Source organism: Tiliqua scincoides, chromosome 1 (genome assembly GCF_035046505.1).
Source record: "Tiliqua scincoides isolate rTilSci1 chromosome 1, rTilSci1.hap2, whole genome shotgun sequence".
Classification (NCBI taxonomy): Eukaryota; Metazoa; Chordata; class Lepidosauria; order Squamata; family Scincidae; genus Tiliqua; species Tiliqua scincoides.
Genome location: NC_089821.1, coordinates 129882272 through 129895464, shown reverse-complemented (window position 1 = coordinate 129895464; position 13193 = coordinate 129882272). Strand labels below are relative to the sequence as shown.

General features: G+C 46.1%; 1 protein-coding gene across 1 annotated transcript in view; it reads left to right on the top strand.

Moving 5' to 3' along the window:
* Positions 1-13193, top strand: part of ABCA12 (ATP binding cassette subfamily A member 12) — a 142887-nt gene that overhangs the window by 57032 nt on the left and 72662 nt on the right. The window contains exons 15-17 of the mRNA XM_066622088.1: positions 1459-1632; positions 10807-10971; positions 12179-12380. Coding sequence (XP_066478185.1) covers positions 1459-1632; positions 10807-10971; positions 12179-12380 — 541 coding nt within the window. The remainder of the gene's footprint in view (positions 1-1458; positions 1633-10806; positions 10972-12178; positions 12381-13193) is intronic.

Here is a 13193-nt window from a genome sequence, read left to right as displayed (position 1 = left end):
CTTAAAAGCTATTGTCTGACTCCAACCTCAGGCCTTGTTGGGCCAGAGAGTATCAGTGGATTCTAGCATATACTGGTGTCCTTTACCAATAACTCCTTTAATTCAAGACACAAAGTATTTGATGTGCGAAAGTCTAATAATTATTAAATACTCAAGAAATCATAATGAGCTTGTTAGCTTGTGTTTTTTATACAAGACGTTAAGAAAATCCAATTGGTTTAGATCAGGGCTTGCCAAACTCTAGCCTGCAGGCCAGATCTGTTGCCTTGCCTAAGCCTTTCCCCACGTGAACGGCACTTACTGTTCCTCAGGGAGCCTCTGCAAAGCACCTCTGTGTGCCCCCAGTTTTCACGCTGGCCAAATGCTCCAGCTTCCAATGCCCCAGCAGTGTTTGCATTTGGATTTTGGGCAGTCGTGGCAGGCTGACGTATGGAGGTGCTTTGCAGTAGTTCCCCAGTGGAATGGTAAGCACTGTCTGCGCTGGGGAAGCCTTTGCCAGCACACAGCCATCTCTACTTTGGAGATAGCTGATTTAGGGCGCAATCCTGAGGCGCCCATGGGCTGGCACAAGTCCCTTGCGCTGGCCCAAGAGGGTCACAAACATGCCATAGGGCATGTTTGCACCTCCTCAGGAGGAAGCTGGGCCAGCGTCCAGACGTGCAGCAGCCTGTGGAGGCTGACAAAAGCCTCCGCGCTGGCTTCCTCGGTGAGCCTTGCGTTGGCCTGGCTGGGCTGACGCAAGGCTCTGGGGTGGGCAGGGAGAAGGTGGGAGGGAGGTGTTCCTGGGTGGGGGGAGGGTGGGCGGTGGGCGGCCCCAGGGGTGAGCAGGGTGACAGGAGGCAGGGCCGGGATTCCCCTTGTTCCCGGGGAGTTCCCAACTCTCGTTCCCAGGGAGTTTGGAGCGGCGTGAAGCTGCTCTGCTCTCCTCAGACTTGTGCCACCTGAGGAGACCCATTGGGGCAAAGGCACTTTATCAGGAGGTAAGGGGAAAAGTTTCCCCTTGCCTCTTGCTGAGCCGCCTTGGGCCCCTATCCTGTGCTGGATACAACACAAGCCTCAGTTTCACAACCTACCAAAAATTGGACCCACAGCTTGGAAACAGCTGAACTATCATGTTATTCTGTCTTCCACTTTGCTAGGTGGCACTCAACGGTGGTTTAAAAGAGAGAGCTACTTAATCCATTGGTTCCCAAATTGTGAGCTGTTGCTCCCTGGGAGCCAGAGAAACCAACCAGGGGAGCTGTGGAATCCTCACCAAAAAACAAAAACAAAAAAAACCCTGCTGCTCTATACAATGCATAGGATTGCAGCCCTAATGGAGAGTCATGGCCAGTGGCTCAGTAGGTCAAGGGAGCCATCAATTAAAAAATTTGGGAACCACTGGCTTAATCCATCCTCGTTACAGAGAGTTCTGTATTTACAAATCTGGTTTTTTTTTTCCCTTTTGATACAATACAGCTGTTATTTCAAATACTCCAGCTGGAGTCCTGTAATACCAATGCTCTTGATGCTCAGCTGGAAGTTGTAGCAAAGGAATTCTGCAGTTTGTCACTCACAGAAAGGACTCGCAGGTCTTATATTGCGGGAATCACAGTTCTGCGATATTTGGATGTTTACAAATTCATCTACAAGGTTTGTCTTAGGTTTTATACATCTTTTACATCTGTCTGTGTTCTTGAACCTAACTTGGATTATTCATTCTGCTTCTCTTGCTGATTTGTACATTTTATTGATTGATTGATTGATTGATTGATTTGATTTGTAATCCGCCTTTCTCCTCGAAGGTTACCCAAGACAGCCAACCACACTTAAAATACATGTAATATATCATAGGGGGGAAGCCCCCAAAGACAAGAAACCCAATACAATGGGCCAGAATGAGAGACTAGTGGGAGCTTCATAGAAGCTGCTGTGAGTTTTCTGAAGAAAAGGCAAGATATTAATGATTATTACATAACATAAGAACATAAGAACAGCCCCACTGGATCAGGCCATAGGCCCATCTAGTCCAGCTTCCTGTATCTCACAGCGGCCCACCAAATACCCCAGGGAGCACACCAGATAACAAGAGACCTCATCCTGGTGCCCTCCCTTGCATCTGGCATTCTGACATAACCCATTTCTAAAATCAGGAGGTTGCGCATACACATCATGGCTTGTACCCCATAATGGATTTTTCCTCCAGAAACTTGTCCAATCCCCTTTTAAAGGCGTCTAGGCTAGACGCCAGCACCACATCCTGTGGCAAGGAGTTCCACAGACCGACCACACGCTGAGTAAAGAAATATTTTCTTTTGTCTGTCCTAACCCGCCCAACACTCAATTTTAGTGGATGTCCCCTGGTTCTGGTATTATGTGAGAGTGTAAAGAGCATCTCCCTATCCACTCTGTCCATCCCCTGCATAATTTTGTATGTCTCAATCATGTCCCCCCTCAGGCGTCTCTTTTCTAGGCTGAAGAGCACCAAGCGCCGTAGCCTTTCCTCATAAGGAAGGTGCCCCAGCCCCGTAATCATCTTAGTCGCTCTCTTTTGCACCTTTTCCATTTCCACTATATCTTTTTTGAGATGCGGCAACCAGAACTGGACACAATACTCCAGGTGTGGCCTTACCATCGATTTGTACAACAGCATTATAATACTAGCCGTTTTGTTCTCAATACCCTTCCTAATGATCCCAAGCATAGAATTGGCCTTCTTCACTGCCGCCGCACATTGGGTCGACACTTTCATCGACCTGTCCACCACCACCCCAAGATCTCTCTCCTGATCTGTCACAGACAGCTCAGAACCCATCAGCCTATATCTAAAGTTTTGATTTTTTGCCCCAATGTGCATGACTTTACACTTACTGACATTGAAGCGCATCTGCCATTTTGCTGCCCATTCTGCCAGTCTGGAGAGATCCTTCTGGAGCTCCTCACAATCACTTCTGGTCTTCATCACTCTGAAAAGTTTGGTGTCGTCTGCAAACTTAGCCACTTCACTGCTCAACCCTGTCTCCAGGTCATTTTATTATATCTAAACATGGGTGCAATGTAATTAGCTAGTCATTATTCATTTAATAAGAAAGACACCCCACTGCACAAACATACGTACTTTCCTATGACAAAATATTGTGGCCAGGTTATATGGTCACTTCCTCAAAGCTCCTGGAATCCCTAGCAGCAGAGGAAAGGCACTGGTGTTCTGCCACTGGAGCAGGGAACCAGGGGGTGAAGGGAGGCTCTATTTTCCCTCCTCTATACCCATATACATGTTGAGTCTCAGCATCCATGAGGGTTCCATTCCCAGAACTCATGTGGATGCTAAAAACTGGTGTTAAAGCAAATCTACAGGTTGAGACTCATTATTCGCATGGGTTCCCTTCCAAGCACTCATGTGGATGGCAAAAAACGCACTATAGCAAATCAATTTAAAAAACAAAGTTTCTTTGCTCTGGTGATTTAAAAACAACCTTGCTGACCTTGACTCAAAGATAAGAGTCATTAAGAAGACAATCCATCAATCCATCCTCCAAAAGGCGCTTCACTCAGCCCCTCCCTTCACCAATGCAAAGTGATCACCTTTCTTTCACTGCTCAGGGGGAAGGGAGGGGTCCGCTGGAGAGAGAAGGTTGGATTGTCAGCCAGCTGCCCTCTCTCTCTCTCTCATTAAGGAGGCTATTGTTAAAGGACTGTTCAGTTTTTAAAACTGATTTTAAAGGGGTGCACTTTTCCCCTTCTCCAGGGATCAGCACGTTCCTTCTCATTTGCAGGGGCCATTCGTTTTGAGTTAAATCCCTCTATAAAAAATCCGTGTATAAATAGGCTGGACCTGTATTTAAAAAACAATGTTCCTTTGCTTAGGGATTTAAAAATAGCCTGTCTTACCATTGTAATGGCAGGCAATCAATCAATCAATCACCAGGTGCTTAGAAAGACTTCACTCTGAGGCAGTGACCCTTCCCTGCAGTGGCATAGCTAAGGGGGTGCAGGGGGTAGCAATTGTACCTGGCAACAAGCTTTAGGCAACAAGCTAAGCTTGGCACTAGTGGCCAAATTGTGAAAACCTTGGTATGTACTTATAATACCATCATGTTATATATCATTGGAAAGGTAATTTAATGCAGAATGCAATTAAACAAACACACTGGATATCTCTATTCAATCACGTTATGGCCAATTAACCAGAAAATGAAAATACAACTGCCTTATGGAACAAGACGTGGATTTCCTTAACTCTAAACTGACCTATGAGACTGATTGTTCTGAGAGCCAGTGAGATGTTATTATGATACAGCATGGAACCAATAAGGTGTTAATATGAGTCAGCTCTCATTTCCATGTATCATAATACAGTCACCCCTGCTAACTGGTTAAAAAGGCACTTTTTCAAGTGGTGCCATCTTATATTTCGCAGGGGGAGAATAACCATCCCTCTTCACTCCAGCACATGTCTCTAACCAATAAGGGGCATATTTTTTATTTATTTACTTAATTAAATTTGATTTTGTCATGGAGTGGGGGGCTACAAAATCTTCTTTTCCCCCAGGCAGCAGATAGATGCCTTAGCTATGCCACTGGCTGGAGGGAGGCAGCAGTTCAAGTGGGTGGGAGGAGGCATGTTTTCCCCTGCTTTTCACATTTTCTAAAACCTGGGGAAGACATCACTTCCAGGGCATCATTTTGAGCTTGGCACTGGGCTACACAATCATTAGCTATGCCACTGCCTCCCCTTACCTAGAGCACAGGGAAAGAATGCAAAGAGGAGGTGATCACTTACACTTTGCATTTTTGTACCTGCTCAGGGGGAAGGGAGAGAGAATGATTGATTGATTGTCTGCCAGCTGCCCTCTCCCGCATTAGCGAGGCTATTGCCTCGGAGTGAAACTGTACTAAGCTCCTGGAGAGAGAATGATTGATTGATTGTCTGCCAGCTGCCCTCTCCCGCATTAGCGAGGCTATTGTTAAATGACATTTTTCCTTTAATTGAAAAGGCCCTTCTCATCATAAAACTGCAGGTGAAAAATCCGTGGATAATTAGGTTATACCTGTATAAGTACCTGCCTACTGAAGATTGTACCCAGTGCCGGATTTAGACTGGGTGAGGCCCTAAGATATATAAAGCTTGGAGGTGCCTTGTTAAAAAATTACACCAAAATTTGCTGCCCATGGATTGTGGGGGCCTAACCTGTAGCATGCTTAGCTTATGCCTAAATCTGGCACTGATTGTATGTTGTGCATCTGATGAACTATAGTCAGTGAAAGTTAAAGCTCTTGGGCAGCCCAATCCTATGGTGCCTCAGTGCTGGTGCCACCAATGCCACCCTGAGAGTAAGTGGCACCCTGTTGATGCCACTGTTTGAGCCCCAGCTGCTGGCGGAGAGCAGGTAAGCACTGAGTGGGGTGGGGGTGTGGGGAGGGAGGTGGGAGGGCATGGGAGAGGTGTTTCTGGGTGGGGGAAGTGCGGGACAGGGGGTGGAACCAGCGGAGGTCTCCTCCGTCAAATCCTATTCCACCGTGTCGAACTTAGAAGCCCAACACAGGGCTTCTCAAGTCTGTGCCAGCAATTGAGCATTTAGTGCTGTTGCTCCTGTGCTGAATAGGATTGGTCCCTTAGTCTTCAGACGGCATCAGCATTCTTTGTTGTTAACAACAGATTTGTTGTTGTGTTTGTTGATTCATAGATTTGCTAGGGAAGGAAGGGGAAAAATAAGAATTACCCTCCTTCTTCCTCCATTCAGTCTTTGTGGTGGAGGAGACCTCCATTCAGTCTTTGTGGGTTGCCACATATACAGAATGTATACATACATATACAAAATGTTCTCAACATAAAAAAAGAAGAAGAAAAATGACATCCTGAAGAACCCTATCTTAAAAGGATGCACTGCTTGGAGCTGACACACTGCTATGACTGCTGCTAACCTGTTGTATACTTTTAAAGATACATCCCATTTTGGAAGATTTTTAAATGAATGACTTTGTTATATCTAATGAGATAATGATTAACTCCAACAGATTGCACTGAAGCATCCAGGCTATAATCTGAATACATAATTACTAAACACGTTAGTTATATATTTCCTTGTTCCATGTCCTGGTAAGGAGTCAGTTCCTTCTCTTCTGCCCTAGCTGAGACTGCAACATCTCAGGCATATCCAAAATCCCATATACAATATCTTCCACATGCAAGGTGACTATATTTAAAAGAGGTACTCTTCTCACTATCTCATGGCCCAGTCCTATCCAATTTTCTGGTGCAGCTGTGTCAATGGGGTGCATTGACAGCACTGCATCCTGTGGTGGGAAGGCAATCACAGAGGCCCATTCATGGTATGGAAACTTTTGTTGTCTTTACTCAGGGCTGTGTTGCAGCTGCATTGATGCTGGAAAGTTGGATAGGGTTGGGCCTTAAGAACATAAGAACATAAGAACAGCCCCACTGGATCAGGCCATAGGCCCATCTAGTCCAGCTTCCTGTATCTCACAGCGGCCCACCAAATGCCCCAGGGAGCACACCAGATAACAAGAGACCTCATCCTGGTGCTCTCCCCTACATCTGGCATTCTGACTTAACCCATTCCTAAAATCAGGAGGTTGCGCATACACATCATGGCTTGTACCCCATAATGGATTTTTCCTCCAGAAACTCGTCCAATCCCCTTTTAAAGGCGTCTAGGTTAGACGCCAGCACCACATCCTGTGGCAAGGAGTTCCACAGACCGACCACGCGCTGAGTAAAGAAATATTTTCTCTTGTCTGTCCTAACCCGCCCAACACTCAATTTTAGTGGATGTCCCCTGGTTCTGGTATTATGTGAGAGTGTAAAGAGCATCTCCCTATCCACTCTGTCCATCCCCTGCAAAATTTTGTATGTCTCAATCATGTCCCCCCTCAAGCGTCTCTTTTCTAGGCTGAAGAGGCCCAAACGCCGTAGCCTTTCCTCATAAGGAAGGTGCCCCAGCCCCGTAATCATCTTAGTCGCTCTCTTTTGCACCTTTTCCATTTCCACTATGTCTTTTTTGAGATGCGGCGACCAGAACTGGACACAATACTCCAGGTGTGGCCTTACCATAGATTTGTACAACGGCATTATAATACTAACCGTTTTGTTCTCAATACCCTTCCTAATGATCCCAAGCATAGAATTGGCCTTCTTCACTGCCGCCGCACATTGGGTCGACACTTTCATCGACCTGTCCACCACCACCCCAAGATCTCTCTCCTGATCTGTCACAGACAGCTCAGAACCCATCAGCCTATATCTAAAGTTTTGATTTTTTGCCCCAATGTGCATGACTTTACACTTACTGACATTGAAGCGCATCTGCCATTTTGCTGCCCATTCTGCCAGTCTGGAGAGATCCTTCTGGAGCTCCTCACAATCACTTCTGGTCTTTACCACTCGGAAAAGTTTGGTGTCATCTGCAAACTTAGCCACTTCACTGCTCAACCCTGTCTCCAGGTCATTTATGAAGAGGTTGAAAAGCACCGGTCCCAGGACAGATCCTTGGGGCACACCGCTTTTCACCTCTCTCCATTGTGAAAATTGCCCATTGACACCCACTCTCTGCTTCCTGGCCTCCAACCAGTTCTCAATCCAGGAGAGGACCTGTCCTCTAATTCCCTGACTGTGGAGTTTTTTCAGTAACCTTTGGTGAGGGACCGTGTCAAACGCCTTCTGAAAGTCCAGATATATAATGTCCACGGGTTCTCCCGCATCCACATGCCTGTTGACCTTTTCAAAGAATTCTATAAGGTTTGTGAGGCAAGACTTACCCTTACAGAAGCCATGCTGACTCTCCCTCAGCAAGGCCTGTTCATCTATGTGTTTTGAGATCCTATCTTTGATGAGGCATTCCACCATCTTACCCGGTATGGATGTTAGGCTGACCGGCCTATAGTTTCCCGGGTCCCCCCTCTTTCCCTTTTTAAAAATAGGCGTGACATTTGCTATCCTCCAATCTTCTGGCACCGTGGCCGTTTTGAGGGACAAGTTGCATACCTTAGTCAAGAGATCTGCAACTTCATTCTTCAATTCCTTAATAACCCTTGGGTGTATGCCATCAGGGCCCGGTGACTTATTGATCTTTAATTTATCAATGAGGTCTGAAACATCTTCTCTTTTAACCTCTATCTGACTTAACTCCTCGGTTAGGAGGGGCCGTTCGGGCAGCGGTATCTGCCCGAGGTCTTCTGCCGTGAAGACAGATGCAAAGAACTCATTTAATTTCTCTGCCATCTCTAAGTCTCCTTTTATCTCCCCTTTCCCTCCCTCACCATCCAGAGGGCCAACCGCTTCTCTGGCGGGTTTCCTGCTTCTAACATATTTGAAGAAGCTTTTATTATTCCCCTTAATGTTGCTGGCCATGCGTTCCTCATAGTCTCGCTTGGCCTCCCCTATCACCTTCTTACATTTCTTTTGCCACAGTTTATGTTCCTTTTTATTCTCTTCATTAGGGCAAGACTTCCATTTACGGAAGGAAGCTTCCTTGCCCTTCACAGCCTCTCTAACTTGGCTGGTTAGCCATGCGGGCACCCTCCTGGATTTAGTGGAACCCTTCTTTCTTTGCGGTATACACCTCTGCTGGGCCTCTATTACTGTTGTTTTAAGCAGCCTCCATGCACTCTGGAGAGACTGGACTCTTTTTACCCTCCCTTTCAGCCTCCTTCTAACCAGCCTCCTCATTTGAGGGAAGTCCGCCCGTCGGAAGTCAAGGGTTTTTGTTAGAGATTTGCCTGGTATTCCTCCCCCAACGTGCACGTCAAAACGGATCGCAGCATGATCACTGTTCCCCAATGGCTCAGTAACGTTTACATCTCTAACCAGGTCCTGCGTACCACACAAAATTAAATCCAGAGTCACCTGTCCTCTGGTGGGCTCCGTAACTAGCTGATCTAAGCCACAGTCATTTAGCACGTCAAGAAATCCGGTTTCCTTATCGTGACCAGAACACAAATTGACCCAGTCAATATGAGGATAATTGAAGTCCCCCATGATTACAACCCTGTCCTTCCTTGTCACCTCCCTGATCTGTTTCCTCATTTCAAGGTCCCCATCAGATTTCTGGTCTGGAGGACGATAGCACACCCCCAGTATTACATCGCTGCTCAAGCCTGGTAATTTAACCCACAGAGATTCTACGGTGGAGTCGGACCCACCTTCAATCTCTACTTTGCTGGATTCTATCCCTTCCTTAACATAAAGGGCCACCCCACCTCCAACACGCCCCTGCCTGTCCCTCCTGTAGAGTTTATAGCCCGGGATTGCGGTATCCCACTGATTCTCCGCATTCCACCAGGTTTCCGTTATGCCCACTATGTCAATATTTTCCCTTGTCACCAGACATTCCAGTTCTCCCACCTTTGCTCGTAGACTTCGGGCATTTGCATAAAAGCAATTATACACGGAATGCCCCAGGATGGGCTGCTTATTCGCTCCTTTGTCCCCGCATCCTCTCATTGTGCCAAACTGTCTATCACATCCCATCTCCCTACCTTTCCCAATTTCTTCTCCTACCCTGCCTTTGTCTTGTTGTTCTCTAACCTCCCCATCCTCATCCCATAGGGATGAGGAGTCCCGAACCGGATGCCCCTCGGCTCCTGTCGGCCTTCCCCCAGGGATCAGTTTAAAAGCTGCTCTGCCACCTTTTTAATGTTATGCGCCAGCAGTCTGGTTCCATTCTGGTTCAAATGGAGCCCGTCCCTCTTGTACAGGCCCCTTGTACAGGCCTCTTGTACAGGCCTTCATTCAGTAAGAGCTGTGAAGAAGGCAAAATTCAGCATGAGTAATCTTTCCATCACTGCAACGTTATGATGATGAGAGGTACTTAGGATTGCTAGATCCTCAAAAGCTCAGATCAATGTAGCTAATAGATAGTGCTTGGTAGATCAGAGGAACTCTGTAGGAGATATGCAGAATCTAGTGGTTCTTGGCATGGTCAGAGTTTGGGTCAAAAACTGACTTGTTCATGGTACCTCATGAACAAGGCTGAGCAAACAGTCAAAATTGTCAAGTCTCCTTGATTTTGCCTCTCTCACCCTGAGATTTTACACCCAGGGACCTTCCTGAAAAAGTGACTAAAACCTTGAGACCTGGCAACACTAGTTTATATCCGTCAGCTGCAGGCTAGCACGCTAATTCAGTTGCCCTCATATGACAGTAGGGCTGCCAGTCCTCTGAATTTCAGATCCTAAACAGAGATTAGAGTTCAGATGGTGGCCTCTGTCAGATCAGAAACAGAGCCAGGCACTGGAGGTGGAGCAAACCTATCATCAAGCCAAACAAACAAATTGTCTGTCCCATTGATTCTGGCCCCTCACCCTGAAATAAATTACCCTTCCCCCTGGGCTCCCTGAAAAGAAAACTAAACTCTGAAATTTCTGAAGAGTAGATCTGCAAGTGGGAACCTGGTTTTGCTTGCCCAAATATTTTGATGGATCAGTATTTATTATTCAAAAAGAATGAACAGCTGTTTGGATTTTGGATAGTGAATTGTGCCTTTTCAGAAATCCCTTATATTATGATGAATGATTTTGTTTCCATTCAGCCTAATTCCATCAGTTGACTGTTTAGAGTTGGGCACTTTTAGAATACTTGGGTATGATTCAACCAGAGTTAAGCAGTTTTCACTGATCAATAGAAGAGATTTATGCATTTTCTTATCATTCCCATTAGAATCCTTGGGACTACATATATAACATATAAATGTTATGTTCTTGACTTTGCCTGAATTCAAGCACCATGTTTGAATGGGAACAATAGGTCCCCATTCAAGCAACATGTTTGTCTTCAACTGTGGTTTGCCTTTCTCCTTGTTCTTCTAGGTGCTTTTACCTAAGGAACTACAAACTTCCCTGGATCAAATGACAGATCTCCTCAAAGATTTGGACCACTTTAAGAACCAATTTGCATCTGATCTGCACCCTCTTTTAGTTGCAATTCATTCACTTAAAGATCTGAAGAAGTCACGAAGTGTACCTCTAACCAAGGTTTGTTTTCCCTATCTACTGACTCAAGATGGAGTTCCTTCTAAATAGTCCTGCTCTGTAGAATCTCCACTCTCACAGGCAAACATATTCAGATGTGGTAATACGGACAGGGGTGGGATAGACTTTCCTCAAGTACTTGGGGGTTTTGAATACATTTTTATCTGTTTTGGTCCTCCTTTGGTTGCCTCTTGCCTAAACATGCCTTTGGCATGAAGAATCTCTTAGAGCAGTGGTTCCCAAAGTCCTATAGGGGAGTTGGGGACTTGGTAAGTCTTTGCAGGGGCAGGGGCGGGTTTTGTGATCTCAACCTAGAAGTGGGTTGCAATCAGAGATAAGAGCTATTTGGAGCAGCAGGGGAGGTCCGCAGAGGGGGCTGTAAGCCCCCCACACCCTGCTGAAAGCTAATGCTACCCCCAGGTATGTCAAGAAGTTGCTTGGTTGTGTTGGCGCCATGATTGCTGTGCCACTGTTGCTACCATTGTTGCAGATCCACTCCCCTTAAGGGGGAATGCCCTGCTTTTGGTTCAGCTGGTGGGTCATGACCCACCAGTTTGGGAACCACTGTCTTAGATATATCACTGACAGCACAAGCCAATTCATGTCTACTCAAGTCTATGCATGTCTATCCATTCTGTTCAGTGAGGCTTACTCCCAGGAAAGGGTACATAGGATTGCAGCCTGAATACTATAATGCCCTTTTCAAGATAAGACTGTCTATCTCACTTTGGGGATTAAATGATGTAAAGGTGGGATATAAATGATTAAAAAACCAATCACAATTTAAAATGTTAAGTTTATATAATTCTTGTCTACTTTAGTTGATGTAAATTTTTGTTAATTCTGAGCACTTGAAATCCTTATTCTTTGTGTTTGGGACTTTATTAAGAATTTCTCTAGTATATTTTCAGCATACAAATTGCTGTGCAATTCTTGTCTTGTTCACCCTCACAAAACTCTGAGTAGGACAATAGGATGAGAAAAGGCTGCCCAGTAGGCTTCATGACTCAATAAGCAATGTTTTCTAACTTGATTTTCCAAAGCAACATCTACACACAAGACTCAAGCCATTCTGGCGCCATTCTGGCTTCCAGTGTTATATGGTACCATATAAATGTTATGTCATATATAAATGTAAATGTTACCATTATTTCACTTGCCAAAAGTGGATTCTTTATTCTAGCAATATGCCTTTTGTTCTCTTTTACAGGCACTTTTCCAAACTGGCCACCTAACATTAGACAAAGGAACATTTAAAATCCTCTCGAAAGCTCTCTGCAATCAGGAAATAACTCCTTTGTTTTTTGAATCCCTGCTTGCTGATTTTGAAGAACAGAATGTTCACCGTTCCTCTGTACAAGAAAACCGCATGCAACATATAATGAAAAAATATGGCATTCCACAGGATTCCAGTGAGTTGTTAATAAGACGGGGGGGCTCAGTGATATATGACATGTTTTGTATGCAGAAGGTTCCAGATTCAAGGGTCCCAGGAAGGACGGGCAGCCCAATCCTGAGCTGCCTGATGCGTGGGGCTGCAGCGGCACCAAAAATGGCTGCTGCTGCATCCTGTGCACTCAGCGGGCAGTGCCATCAACTCCTTGGGAGAAGGGGACTTTTGTCCCCTTCCCCCAGTAAGGCAAGTAGCCCCTCAGTGGGACTACTTGATTCTACTGGGACCCAAGGGTCAGTGTAGAATTAAGAGTCTCCCTGTCAGGTGGGCGGCCTGACACGGAGGCTCAGGATTTGGTGGAGCAAAGCTCCACGGGTCCTGCCTCCCTCCTGCCCCGCTCCCTCCTCCAGCACGCCTCCCCCCACACCTCCACCTACCTCTCTGCTGCCTGTAGTCCATGCGACCGCCGAGCAGCAGTGCACCAGTGACCCACGAGTGCCAGCCCATAGCCGGCCAGCGCTGAGCTAGCACTGGCGCTCCACTGCTCCTGAGGGCCACAAATGTGCCTTATGGCAAGTTTGCCACTGTGTGCCGGTGGTGAGCCAGAATTGGACCCTAAGTCTGCTATTTGGAGAGCTGCTGCCAATCAGTGTAGGCAATACCAGTAAACCAATGATGTGACTCAGTATAAGACAGCTTCGTATGACAGCTGTCCAAAGCTCTTGAAAAGCCTAATGGAGACAGTCCAGCAAAATGATCCAGTTGACGGGAGTTGTGGCTAAGATTCATTTAAATCCATGAAAGATTTGACTAGGAGCCATGTTAGACATGC